This window comes from Mastigoproctus giganteus, chromosome 4, assembly GCF_048544385.1.
Source record: "Mastigoproctus giganteus isolate SK-2022 chromosome 4, ASM4854438v1, whole genome shotgun sequence".
Taxonomy (NCBI): Eukaryota; Metazoa; Arthropoda; class Arachnida; order Uropygi; family Thelyphonidae; genus Mastigoproctus; species Mastigoproctus giganteus.
Genome location: NC_143578.1, coordinates 180,033,345 through 180,046,568, shown reverse-complemented (window position 1 = coordinate 180,046,568; position 13,224 = coordinate 180,033,345). Strand labels below are relative to the sequence as shown.

Here is a 13,224-nt window from a genome sequence, read left to right as displayed (position 1 = left end):
GACTGAGTCCTTGACATCTGCAGTGAACATGGGAGCACAATTCCTGGACAATGAGTGACTGAGAAAAAGTCACCTGGTCTGATGAATCAAGGTTTCAGCTCCATCAGGCTGAGGCACAGGTGGGCATTCAACAGCAAGCAGGTGAACAGCTGCAACCATACCACATGATTGGATGAAAACAGACTAGTGACAGTGGTATCATGGTTTGGGGCATGTTTTCGTGGACATCACTGGGTCATCTCATCCCCATTGAACACACCCTCACTGCCAGATCCTACCTCGGCATTGTTTCCGACCAAGTTTTGTCCTACATGGTGACCATGTCTCCAGGTGGTACCGGATTGTTTCAACAGCCTGTGTCACAAGGCCCACACCGTGCAGGAATAATTCAAGGAACATACCTAATCATTTAATGTGCTTCCCAGGCCACCAAATTCCCCTGGCATCATGTATTTGTGAAATGTGGTGGAATGTACTATTCACCAGTCCATGTCAGTGTCTCGCTCCATTGCCAAAATCCAGGATATTCTTCTGTTAGCTGGTCCAGGATACACGAGGACATCTTCAGCAGTTGTTGTTGTTGTTGTATTTGAGGTTTTTTGGCACAAGGGCCTCTTGGGCCATATTGCGCCTGTTCATGGTTTGGGTATCTCTGATTTCACGTTATGATTAGATGCTATTATATAAGTTTATGCATTTTAAATACTTAAACAGATCCTCGAAATTTGCTTCCTTACCAAGAATATGTGATAAGGTTAAGGGTTCCTGCAAGTTGGAGAGGGAGCTGAAGCTGGAATTTCGGACAGATGAAAGGTGGGGACATTCAATGAGAATATGCTTTATTGTTAGGTGCGACTGGCAAAAAAAGCACTGAGGAGGATTCTCTCCCAAAAGCAAATGCAGATGAGTTGGATGTGAGTGACCGATGCGAAGCCTTGCCAGGATTACTTCTTGTCGCCTGTTTCTTCTAAAACTTGATGTCCACAGTTGAGGCTCTTTTTTTATCTGGAACAGTTTATTATTGGTTTGAGATTGCCAGAGGTGAGACCATTGTTTCCAACATGTTTGTCTAATAATGGATTTGTAGTCTGTGTATGGAACTTTCAGTTGACTGTAAGATCCAGAGTCGGGATGTTTAGCAGCCTCATCTGCACGATCATTACCTTGGATGCCGACATGACCAGGAATCCAGCAGAAGATAACCTCGTTGTTGGCTGTTTGATGGCAGAATAATTTAGACCGGATCTCTTTAAGAATGGGATGAGAGGGAGGGAAGGTAGATTGAAAGGCACTGATTGCACTTAAAGAGTCTGTATATATCAGAGATTGTTTAATATGGTATTTGTTTATGTTATCTAGAGCCAGTTTTATTGCAAATAATTCTGCAGTATAGATACTGCATTCAGTGGGAAGAGAGGCAGCTGTTAAGAAAGTGGCAGAAACTGCTGCTGCACCAACAGCCGTATCTGTTTTGGAGCCGTCGGTATAGATCTGAACTTTCTCTGAGTTTTCCAATGAATGCAATTTATGTAGCTGTTGAAAGTTGATATTTGCCAGGGAGGATTTTCCCCATCTTGAAAAGAAATTGTCACAGAGAGGTATGAATTCAGTCCAGGGAGGTTCAGGGGTAGCAGGGTCTTGGAATATATTCTTAAAGTTAATTTTCCAACTGACCATGAGTTCTTGCAGTCGAATACCAGCAGGGCGGTTTTCATTAGGTTTATTGTGATATAGCAGGGTGTGTTGAGGTTCAAATAGATACTGCCAGCTGGGGTGGGCTGGAGTACTTCCAATCTTTGCTGCATAATTTAACAATAACATTTTTCTCCTGAGATGCAGAGGGGATTCATTTGCCTCAATATACAGGCTGTGAACCGGAGATGTTCTGAAGGCTCCAACAGCTATTCTAAGGGCACTATGCTGGATGGTGTTCAGACGTAATAGAGAACTTTTCCTGGCAGAGTCGTAGACAGGTGCTCCATAATCCAAGCGCGATCTTATTAAAGCTCTATAAAGATGTAGGAGAGAGCTTCTGTCAGCACCCCAGGACATAGCGGAGACAGCTCTTAGGACATTCAGTTTTTTAAGACAAGTATTCCGGAGGTACACCATATGGGAAGCAAAATTAAGTTTATTATCTAGATTTAACCCCAACAGACGGAAATTGTTAGTGACTGGAATCAGGCTGTTGTTTAAAAATATTTCTGGATCCGGATGTAATTTCCGTTTTTTGCAGAAATGAATAGCAGTAGACTTCTTTTCTGCTAGGGAATAACCATTCCGCAATGCCCATGATTCTATACTAGCTATAGCAATTTGAAGTTGCCTTTCGATGGTGTTCATAGTCTGGGATTGAGTAGAGATAATGAGGTCATCGGCAAACATGTACGATTGTACTGTACTTGGTACATTCCTTGTCATGTTGGTGATTCTTATTGCAAATAATGTTGGACTCAGAATGGAACCCTGTGGTACACCTTCCTCTTGTTCAAATGTTTTGGATAAATTATTCATGTATCTGACCTGAAAAGTTCTATGGCATAGGAAGCTTTGTATAAATTGGGGTAAGTGACCTCTCAAGCCGAAAGAGTGTAGATCTTTAAGAACACCATACCGCCAGGTGGTATCAAAGGCTTTCTGTATATCTAGATTAATCATCACCAGATGCTGTCTCCTTATGAAGGCATTACGTATATTTGACTCTGCTTTTATCATTATGTCTAAGGTGGAACGGTTTTTCCGAAACCCGTACTGATTACTATTTAGCAAGTTGTTAGTTTCCAGGAACCAGATTAACCGCCTGTGGACCATTTTTTCCAGGACTTTGCCTAAACAATTGGTCAGTGAAATTGGCCTATAGTTATGTGGAATGGTACGATCCTTTCCGGGCTTTGGGAAGGCTAGAACTATTGAGTGACACCAGGAAATTGGGTAAGCATTTTCTAAGAATATTCGGTTGTAATAGCTTAACAATGATCTTTTTGCTCTGTCGTTCAGTTGTTTTAACATTATATAGTAGATCCCATCTGGACCAGCAGCGGTATTTGATGTTTTATTGAGCGCTCCAAAAAGTTCTGTTAATGTGAATGGCTGGTTATATGGATGTGAAATTCTCGTGGAAAAATTAATCTTATGCTGTTCTGCAGTTTTTTTAATTCGCTGAAAGGTTGGTTTGTAGGAGGCTATTGCTGATATACTGGCGAATGATTCCGCTAAGGCATTTGCTATTTCTCCCGGGGATGACAACTCTTTCCCTTCCCAGTTTAGTATTGTAGCTGGGGACTGAATGTATTTGCCATTTAGTGTTTGTATTTTTCTCCAGATAATTCTGCTGTCTGTATCCTTGTTTATGCTCGAGGAAAAGCTAATCCAGGCATCTTTCTTTGCTTTTCGTCTTATTTGGCGGAACTGAGCTTTCAGTCTTTTAAAGTTAATTAGATTGGTAGTTGTGGGAAATTTGCGAAATAAATTCCAAGCTCTATTTTTGTACTGTTTGGCGTGCGTGCAGTCTTGATTCCACCAGTAATTACTATGTTTGCGTTCCCCCGGGAAAGATTTTGGTATTGCGGAGGCAGCAGCTTGTAATATTTGTTTAGTTATATGTTCTGTGACATTGTCTATGGGTTGAGATTGAATTATTTTGTTGTCTAACTGCACGTGGGTTGCATATTCATACCAGCGTGCCCTACGAAATTTCCAAGTGGAGTGACGTGGTGAAGGAGAGTTTGCCCGTGTTTGCAGTTTGCAGAGAATCGGAAGGTGATCACTGTTTAGTGGATTTTCAAGAATCGACCACTCCATAATAGTATATACGGAAGGAGAACAGATTGACAGGTCTATTGCACTCATGGATCCTGTCGAAAAATGAATATAGGTAGGTTCACCAGTGTTCAGAAGGGTCAGTTGATAAGAGTCCAGAAGGGATTCTATCAACCTGCCTCTCTGGTCAATTGTTGGAGATCCCCACATCGGATGATGAGCATTGAAGTCTCCAAGTAAGCAGAAAGGAGACGGTAGCTGTTCTATTAGTTTTTCTAGGTCATCTGAAGAAAATGAGAAATTAGGAGGAATATATATAGATGCTATTGTAAGAGCGATGCCAATTTCAATGCGCACTGCCACTACTTCAAAAGGAGTCTGAAGAGCAATATGTTTGGAGGGTACGTTGTTTCTTATAAGAACCGCCACTCCTCCACGGGCTGGAGAGTCGATACTTCTATCTCTTCTAAAGATAGAGTAATTTTTTATAGTAGGACACACTTGTGAATTTAAATAAGTTTCCTGTAGGGATACGCCTGCTGGATCATAACGGTGGATGAGATCACATATATCATCTTTTGTACTGCGAAACCCTCTACAATTCCATTGAAGAATTCTTTCCATTAGGCGGTTTTGTTGTTTGTTTTTGTTTCTGACTGCTTTTTAGTTGTGACTTGTTTGTATCGATCCGATTTTCCTTTGTCTTTCTTTGGAAAGTAGGGACGTGTTACGTCCATCTCATCAGTCGCATGAAGTTCTAATATGGCATCTTCTGGGTCATTGTGCTGGTCAATATCCATTCTGGTTGAATTTGGTGGTTTCAGTACCATGGTTTCAGTCACTTTTTGTTTTGCTGTTGGATTTACATTAGCTGGAATGGTAATTGGGGTATTACTGGCTTGTTCAGTTTTTTGTTGCGAAGGACACTGTTTGGGGGCAGAGAGCATGGAGCGTGCCCAATTAGCGATAGACATATTTGGGGGGACGGCAACATCTGTTTGTGTACCTGTTGACTGAAATTGTTTAGCAGCCGTTGCATATGTGCGTTTTGGATCTGTTTTTAGTATTTGCCTTCTCGCCTCTGGATATGTCACTTTATTCTCAATTTTATATTTCTGGATTTTTTTTCCTTGCTTCCAAAGTTCGCAACTTTTGGAAAAAGCTGGGTGATCACCCTTACAGTTTGGGCAAACAGAAGTCGTAGCAGTGCATTCAGTTTGATTGTGCTCCTTCGATCCACAAATTGGACATACTGACTCACCTCGACATGCTGTTTGGGAGTGTCCATATCTTTGGCACTTGTAACACCTGAGTGGGTTTGGGATGTAAGGACGGACACGGCAATGGAGATAGCCTGCTTTAACAGATGATGGTAGGATGGGAGTGCTGAAAGTAAGAATTATGCTCCTAGTGGGGACAAGAACACCATCTTTCCGAGTCATAATTCTCCTTGCTTGTATGACTTTTTGTTTACTTAGCTCTTGAACTATCTCCTCCTCTGATACAGCTAACAGGTCCCATTCTGCGATTACTCCCTTCGAGGAGTTTAAGGTGACATGGGGAGTAACTTTTATTGGTTGTCCGCCAAAAGTAGTCATGTTTAATAATTTTTCAGAATGCTGGGATTTCATGGTCTCTACAAGAAGATCCCCTGACTGGAGCCGCTTTACTGTTTTTGGTGAGCCTGCAGCAGACTCGATGCATTTTTGGACAAGGAATGGGGACAGTTTACTCAGAGGCAACTCTGATAGAGAGTGTAGTATGAGGAATGCTGGTATTTCCTCTTGTGGGATTGTTTTCAACCTCTTTGGTTGAGAGTAGTCGTTTTCGGTATCATTTTCTAGTCTTGAGCTGGATGGCTCTAAAGGTGGAAAAGAACTGTTTTCCATCTTTGCTCCTTTCAGCCCCGGGAGAGTGGATTTCTTCTCCCAGGTTACCGGCCCCGCCACGGGGAGGCAGGAGCAGTGCCGCTAGAGTGACCAAGCGGTATAAGGGTTAATGCGTTAGTTTAAAGAGAAAAAAAGAAAGGTGAATTTCCTTCCTGTAACTTAGTTACAATTCGTAATACTAAGTTAACAAATAATTAATGGGAACGTAAGAAAACTTTTACAAATGAATATAACTGTAGCTTTGACAAAAACGCTCTAGAAATCACTCAGGAAATCGCTTGATCACTATAACGCTTGGCACCCGGGGCCTCTTCAGCAGTCTCATGCAGTCAATGTCATGTTGGATGTAAGCAGTAATCATGGCAAAAGGTGCCTCAACATACTATCAGGTTGGTACTCATAATGTTTTGGGCCGACCGGGCTAGCCGAGTGGGTAAAGTACCTGCCTGGCAACCCAAAGGTCACGGATTTGATTCCCGCCTCGGGCTTGGATCAAAGTACTGCAAAAAACCTTGGGGGGTGCAATATGGTCACAGAAGCCGATGCGCCAACAACTACCAAATCAAAAAAAAAAAATAAATAAATAATGTTTTGGCTCATAAGCATTAAATATACATATGAAATTGATTTATATAAAGCTATTTCCTATAAAAATAAATTTCACAATTTGAAAATAAAATATAAACAACTTAACAACACTCACCACAGTACTAAGTCCAAATGTATTGGAAAGTCGCATTCCAAATCTGGCTGATTTTTTCCTTACAGAATGCAAATTAAGTTTAGAAATACGCCCAGACAGACTGGTATCAGTAGTTTTTCTGTACTTGAATACTAAAATTAAGAGTGCACACCACAAAAGATTCAAAACAAAATATAAAACAGAAAAAAAAGATACAATGCAAAAAAAAGAAGAGAAATCATTTATGGCAACCTCAAGTTGATATCACTAATTTAGTAATGCTAATAGACATAAAGCGTCAGATCTTATTTTCTAAAATGAAGTTCTGTGTAATTTAATAAAATGCTATACAGTAAACCTCTGCTATTCGCGGGGGTTACGTTCTCGAGAAATGTCGCGAATACTGAGTAATGGCTCCCATAGTAATAAAGGGGTTCCGTTCCAAAGTATGAAATATATAAGAAAAACTAGTCTAAAATGTTGTCTATGTATGTATTATATGTACCTTCATAATATGACTATGTACATAGACAGTCCATAGTGAAATGCAAGCATATGGCATCGAAATGAAAATAAGAAACAATTTAATATTAAATGGAATATTTATTAGAAATTTCAAACAAATCTTTCAAACCAGCGCATTTGCTAGCAAAAAAAACTTATCCCGCCAGTGCTATCACCAGTTTTGCTAAAGGAGTTTTGATTTTTCACGAATGATGAGTGAACTTAACAGAATTTTATTTTGAGTTCGGTCTTCTATCCACAGATTTAAAGTTTTTTCCATTTTTTGTAATTTAACATCACGAGTTACAGAGCAAATTTTTGAAGCAATTAGCGCATTTTCACGGACACTATGGTGGATTTTTTGATTGATCGTACCGTTGACTCATTGATTTTATAATGTTTTGCCACTGACGAGACACTTTCACCATTAGAAATTTTGTTTAATAACTCAATTTTATTCGCCAATGTCATCACATTCTTTGATATTTTCACATTTCTCTTGTTATTCGTAGCCATATTTTTGTACGGGTTAGAAAGAACTTGTCCACAATAAAGTCACTTTCGTCCGTTAACACACTCGAAAAAGTCTGTTTTACACTGCAAAATGGTAGATTTATCACTTTTGTAAGCATATCAATTTATAAATTGATAAATTTATTCAATTTATAAGCATATAAATTAAAAGCAAACGACGAAAACTTCCATTATAAGCGCATAACACATACTGAACAAGGATTAGCGAAAAACATCCACGCTCGCGATTTTGTCAGCCCTCTCCCCCCACCCACTGAGCGCTGTTTTGACCGGGAAAGATAATTTTAGCCACCCCCATGTTTTTTTATGGCAGTAATATTCACGGCGCTTTAAAATTCATATTTTTTTTAGGTTTCATTTTATATTAAATCGGCGACCGCGAATAGCGGGGGTTTACTGTATTAACTTCTTTTTTTTTTTTTTTTTTTTTTTTTTCATTTTATTTTACAAAAATTATTTTAATCTTTGATCTCAAAAAAAAAAAAAAAAAAAATTCCTCACGTCATCAATGGGACAAGAACTCAGGTCTCACCCACTTGGGGGAGGCCGGCGATCCTAGCAGCTGTGCTATGCATATCATACTTAATAATAATCTAATTCATATAGAGAGTGTTTTGATTAGGCACTAAAGTCTATCTTGCTTATTTCTAGGTCAGGCTATTTGTTGTCTGAACCTTTTTTTGACTATTTAGGCTGAAATTTTTGAATTTGATGTTAAAATTGGACTGAGTATTACCATTCAGTCCCCCCCCCCCACAGAAATTTTGCTATATCAATTGAACCCCCCCACACTCAATGGGAAAGTTTTTCCCTGTCTTTGGCTTAGTCTAAATAAGTTATCAATGTAACCAGTTTTATACTGGAGGTGGGGTAGGGGACAATGGCTCTACGTAATGATAGCTGTACATGCATTTAAAATACTGCACATGGAGAGTTGTGTCGTCTTTTTATGTTTACAGCTGTTCTGTTTATTTTTTTCTTTTCTTCAACTAAATCAGTTTACGTTAATTTCAGAAGCACTCCAATACAAGTTATCCACTGAGAAAAAAAACACTTGGTTAGGAAAAATTTTAATTTCAAATTATAAAATCTATACAATAATGCTTAGGACAATTAACCTCAAATTCAAAAATTTCAGCCCAAATAGGACAAAAAAAGGTTCAGGCAACAAAGATATTAAACCTAAAAGTAAACACGATATCACAAATAAACACAAATAAATAAGTGTGTGTGTGTTTGTGTGTGTGTGTGTGTGTGTGTGTGTGTGCCTGCCTCCAATCAAGACAATGATGTAGGGTGAAAAATAATACAAATCAATTTTAACATGTACCGCTTAATAAAATTACATGTCAATTTCAGGACAAATAAATGTCAAATTGTATAGTTCAGCCAACCACTCTATAAAAAAATTTTAAGACAACAAAGAACTTAAACTTAAAAATAAGCACGATATCCTGAAAAGCCTCTTAATTGAAGTGGGAGATTCCTCTTAATTTAGTTGTTGAAGTGGGAGATTCTAAAACTTGAGATAACTTGCCTTCAGCTTCTAGGGATGAATGGAGGTAGATACCAAGTGGTGAGAATCATCTTTTGGAGAGACGAGATCCATTTCCATTTGAACAGGAACATATTTTTCAAACTTTACTTAAAAAGGAAGCAAACGATTCTCCAAAATGTTCATCCACTAGAAGGATACGATGCATTTAAATACTGATGTCAAATTTACAGATACCATTCCTTCTGAAAATCGAACAAAAATAGCTGTTTTGGCTTTGGAAAAAATAAAACAAACCCAAACCATCTGCTTGTTTGGAACATGGACTTATTAAGTGAACTATTTTATTCATCTTCATTGTTGAATTATGTCTAAATGGGTAAAAAGAAGTACCCATTCTTCACTTCTAAGGAGAAGATGAGCAAAGCAGAAAGAAAAACATACAGAAAGATAATATTTTTCGTTTGTTTAAGAAAGAAAAAAACTATGCTAAAAAATTCCATTTATATCAATATGTAAGCCCTGCTGCCAAGGAGAATAAAAGAAGATTAAGCCAATCACTTTAAATTTATGTTTTTGCAAATCTGTATACAGCTTTAGCTTGTGACAACACACCACTGAAAAACTGTATAATCCATCTTTGCATTCATCCTTGGAAAAATATTTAGTTAATCAATTCCTCATAAATCTATCCCATGCAAAAATTATTTGTTTTATTTATAAATCAATGAAAGCAATCTATTTAGCAAGACATAATTGAAAACTTTGTATGGCCAGTGAAAAAAAAACTATTGATGTGTGTAACAGGTTGGAGCAAGTAGTGTACTGAAGAAGCAGGTAAGCCACAACTTCTAATATGTGAAATTGTGCAAAGATAAAGTGTTAAAATCACTCAATTTGTGAATGAGTCTCTTAACCTTTTATGGCCTAAAGGCAGATGTGATGAAAGGTACTTGTGTGCCAGTGCCATAAATGTTGAAAGCAGCAAAATCACTGGAAGTGTTCTCTCTGAACCTCAATCACATATCTCATTTAGAATATGGCCTAAATTCTGTGGCAGACAAAATAAGATGTTCTTTGAGCTGAACAATTTGATTTCTTCATCCAACAAAGTCTTCCCAAATTCCCTTCTTTGTGAGTAACAGTATAAAAACCCTTTGCATGATGTTATGCTACCACCCTCGCCAGTTCTGTCCAGACAGATAAAAATGGTGAGAACTGCAGAGAAAAATCACTTTAATACTGCCAAATAAACAGAACTTTGATGCAAGCAAGGTAGTTGTTTGTATTGTTCAAGCACTGATCACAACATCAAATTGGAATATGTGTAAAAACCTAACTATTCTTCTCACTTTCTTTCTGTTTAGCCAATGGTATTAAAATACTTGAGACTTAGGGCTATATAATAAAGCAAATCCTCACAAAAAGCAGACCACCACAGGAGTTTTTTAAAGTCTACACTGAACTAGAAACTAAATTTCACTGACAACATACACATTTTATATTAAAATATAGCCATAGATTGTTTACCAATACAGCATGCTTTCAAATATTAGATTACCTAGAATTTTTCTGTCTGTGGATTTCTCTTTGCATTGTCTGTTAGACCAACTAATTACGATACGTTCAAGAAAGGTATTGTTGCAGATATTGTCCTCTTCAGAAATGATGAGTAAAGTTTTTGTTTATAATGATGGCACTGCCATTAGACTTGACTGTGAGAAGCATTTCCAAAGCTTCACCAAAAAGAGAACTGAACCACAGTTTTTGTTTTTCTAATTTGGCTGAATATTTTCTAATACTCAGCACTATTATGAGGAACTATTAAAATGCCAAGCATAAGTTGGGATAGTTTGTTATATTTGAAGCTTCTTGTGCACTTGTCGGTTCCCCAGCAAAGGAACACTGCACAGCAATTCTTTCTTCTCCATAATATCAGTTCTGATGCTAGAATAAACATCTAGTGCTTCATCTCCAGGAACTGGAAAGTTGCTGGAGAGGCCTTCATCCTGCAGTGGATTGAAAATGGCTGATGATGATGATGCTGCTTCATCTCTACCTTTAATAACACAAAAAAGTACTGGAAACTTGTCCACAAAAAATTTCAAAATGTCCACAAAAAAATTTCAAAATGATTCACTGCCAATTAATGAAATTTGTGCTACCTCAGCAATTATAAGAACATTTTTAAATAGAACTTGTACACCATGTAGTCACATGCAAGCACTGAGCAAGAGAACAGAATTTCCTCATGTTTTAGACTTACACACCTTAGCAGTTGAAATGCCACAACTAAGTCAGAATAATCCTTCTGGTTTAGTCCGCTCTAGTATTTAATTTCCAAAATGGAAGATTTGAAAACTATTAGTAAAATAAATTTGTCATGATGTACTCAGGTTATTACTCCAAATAAATTGGAGTATGTTGGACTGAAGAGCTATGTTTCAATTTTCAAATGTTGGCATTACATTTAAAAGAAACAAGCCAATTGATTTATTCAAGTGAGAAAAGCGAAACAAGAACAGACCTTTTGCATGAGTAACGATAACATGCTTGCAATTATTAGTTCATTTGGCCTATTAAGATTACTTTTACCAGAAGTTTGCAATTCACAAGTTCTTTTCCTTGAGTTCATCAAATTGAACCAACTGGATTTGAACATGAGAGTACCACTCGCTAGTAATTAGTTGTGGTATTTGTTGATTTGGTAACTCTGAAAAGTGCTCATATAGCTTTGTTCTAACTTCTTCTTTAAACACATCCAAGGTTACCACTGTTCTAACAATCTAGTTACACATTTAACCAAAGGCAGCCAATAAGGAAAGATAGATATAAACAATAGATATTGTTTATATCTATCTTTCCTTTTAGTAGTTCTTTCTAGATAGTAGAAAATTTACACCAAGTATTCATCCACATTCATGGGAAGGCATGAAGATCCCTTTTCACGACAAAAATTAAAAAAGGGGATAAGGACAAGCCTATTATCATTAAGTACCTATTAATAAGATGATGAGCCTATTACCATCAAAAGATGCTCTACCCCCCTCTCCTTTAACCTATTGCTAGTGGCAGTTTTGCTACATTTTGCCCAAAATGTAGCAAAAAATGAGGCAAGTCACCTGACACATGCTCTTTTTTATTCTAGAAAATGTTTTGAGTTTTGTTGAATTCTGCTTATATAATTCCAATATTTCATCTTTTCATAATGGACTGCAGCATTTATTGTATGTATGTTTAAGTTTTAATAAAAAATTAAAAATTTTAGAACATGCTATTTGTTTAAACCTTTTATTTGTGTTTTACATCGTTTGAAATTCACACACTTTCCAGTCTTTTAAACTAGAAAATAGAAGAACCTAAGAGACAGATGTTTCTATTTTATAGCTAGAATGTTTTTTTGAAATTTTCAGCAGAATTAATTTTTTTAAAAGAAAAGATGTAAAACACAAATAAAAAGGTTTAAACAAATAGCATGTTTTAAAATTTTTAATTATTTAAAATATTTAATTCTTATGTATATAAATATTATTAAAAAATAAAAAATGTACATTATGTATATTCAATAATATTAGTTACTTCCATTTTCAGGTTTATTTCAAAATTTATTAGAAATTTTGTATGCTTCTCAGTGTGAAAAATTTGAAACTACGTATCTTGCTTCCTGCAATATAGGGGGCACCTTGAGAGAATATCAGGTTTTGTTTTCCTGTTTTTAATATAAGAAAACAATTAATAAATATTTCAAAAACAACTATGGTAAGGCAGCAGATGCTTACTGAACTTGTTTTTCTTCACCCACTCTGGTGGGTGAAGAAAAACAAGTAGCCTGAAACTTTAAACAAGCACAGCATCAACACTTGTTGGTACCACACAACACTTCAATATTTCTAGTTGCAAAGACTGTGATAGATCAATCACCTGAAAATGCAAAGACCGTGATGGATCACCTGACAGGTTCTCATATGCAATTTCTGTATGAAAGACACAAAATAAATCACTTTAGAAACTACCGCATTAAAAGTTTGACTACAAGGTAGAAAAAATTTCAGATTTTTAATCATCAATTAAAAGTTAATGCAGGAACATTACAGCAGTGAGTTGCCTGTCAGGTGACCCACCACCATTACTGGACTAATATCCTTTCCACTCCAGTTCTTATGACTGCCATAACAGACATCTTGTTACACTAAGTTCCAGACAGTTTTTGAAGGAATCCACGTGCTTTCAGGATATTCAGAAAATGTCCAATGTTGTATCCTGTATTCATCTTCCAGTGTTGGTGATGAAAGCAAGCTGCTTCTGATTTGACAATTTTTTAATTATTTATTTATTATTATTATTTTTTTATTACAAAAAGT

At 36.9% G+C, this 13,224-nt stretch overlaps 1 protein-coding gene across 1 annotated transcript in view; it reads right to left on the bottom strand.

The window, feature by feature from the left end:
* LOC150087229 (dynamin-binding protein-like) overlaps positions 1-13,224 on the bottom strand; it is a 427,088-nt gene that overhangs the window by 160,478 nt on the left and 253,386 nt on the right. The window contains exon 15 of the mRNA XM_090372415.1: positions 6,352-6,482. Within this exon, the coding sequence (XP_090228541.1) occupies positions 6,352-6,482 (131 nt within the window). The remainder of the gene's footprint in view (positions 1-6,351; positions 6,483-13,224) is intronic.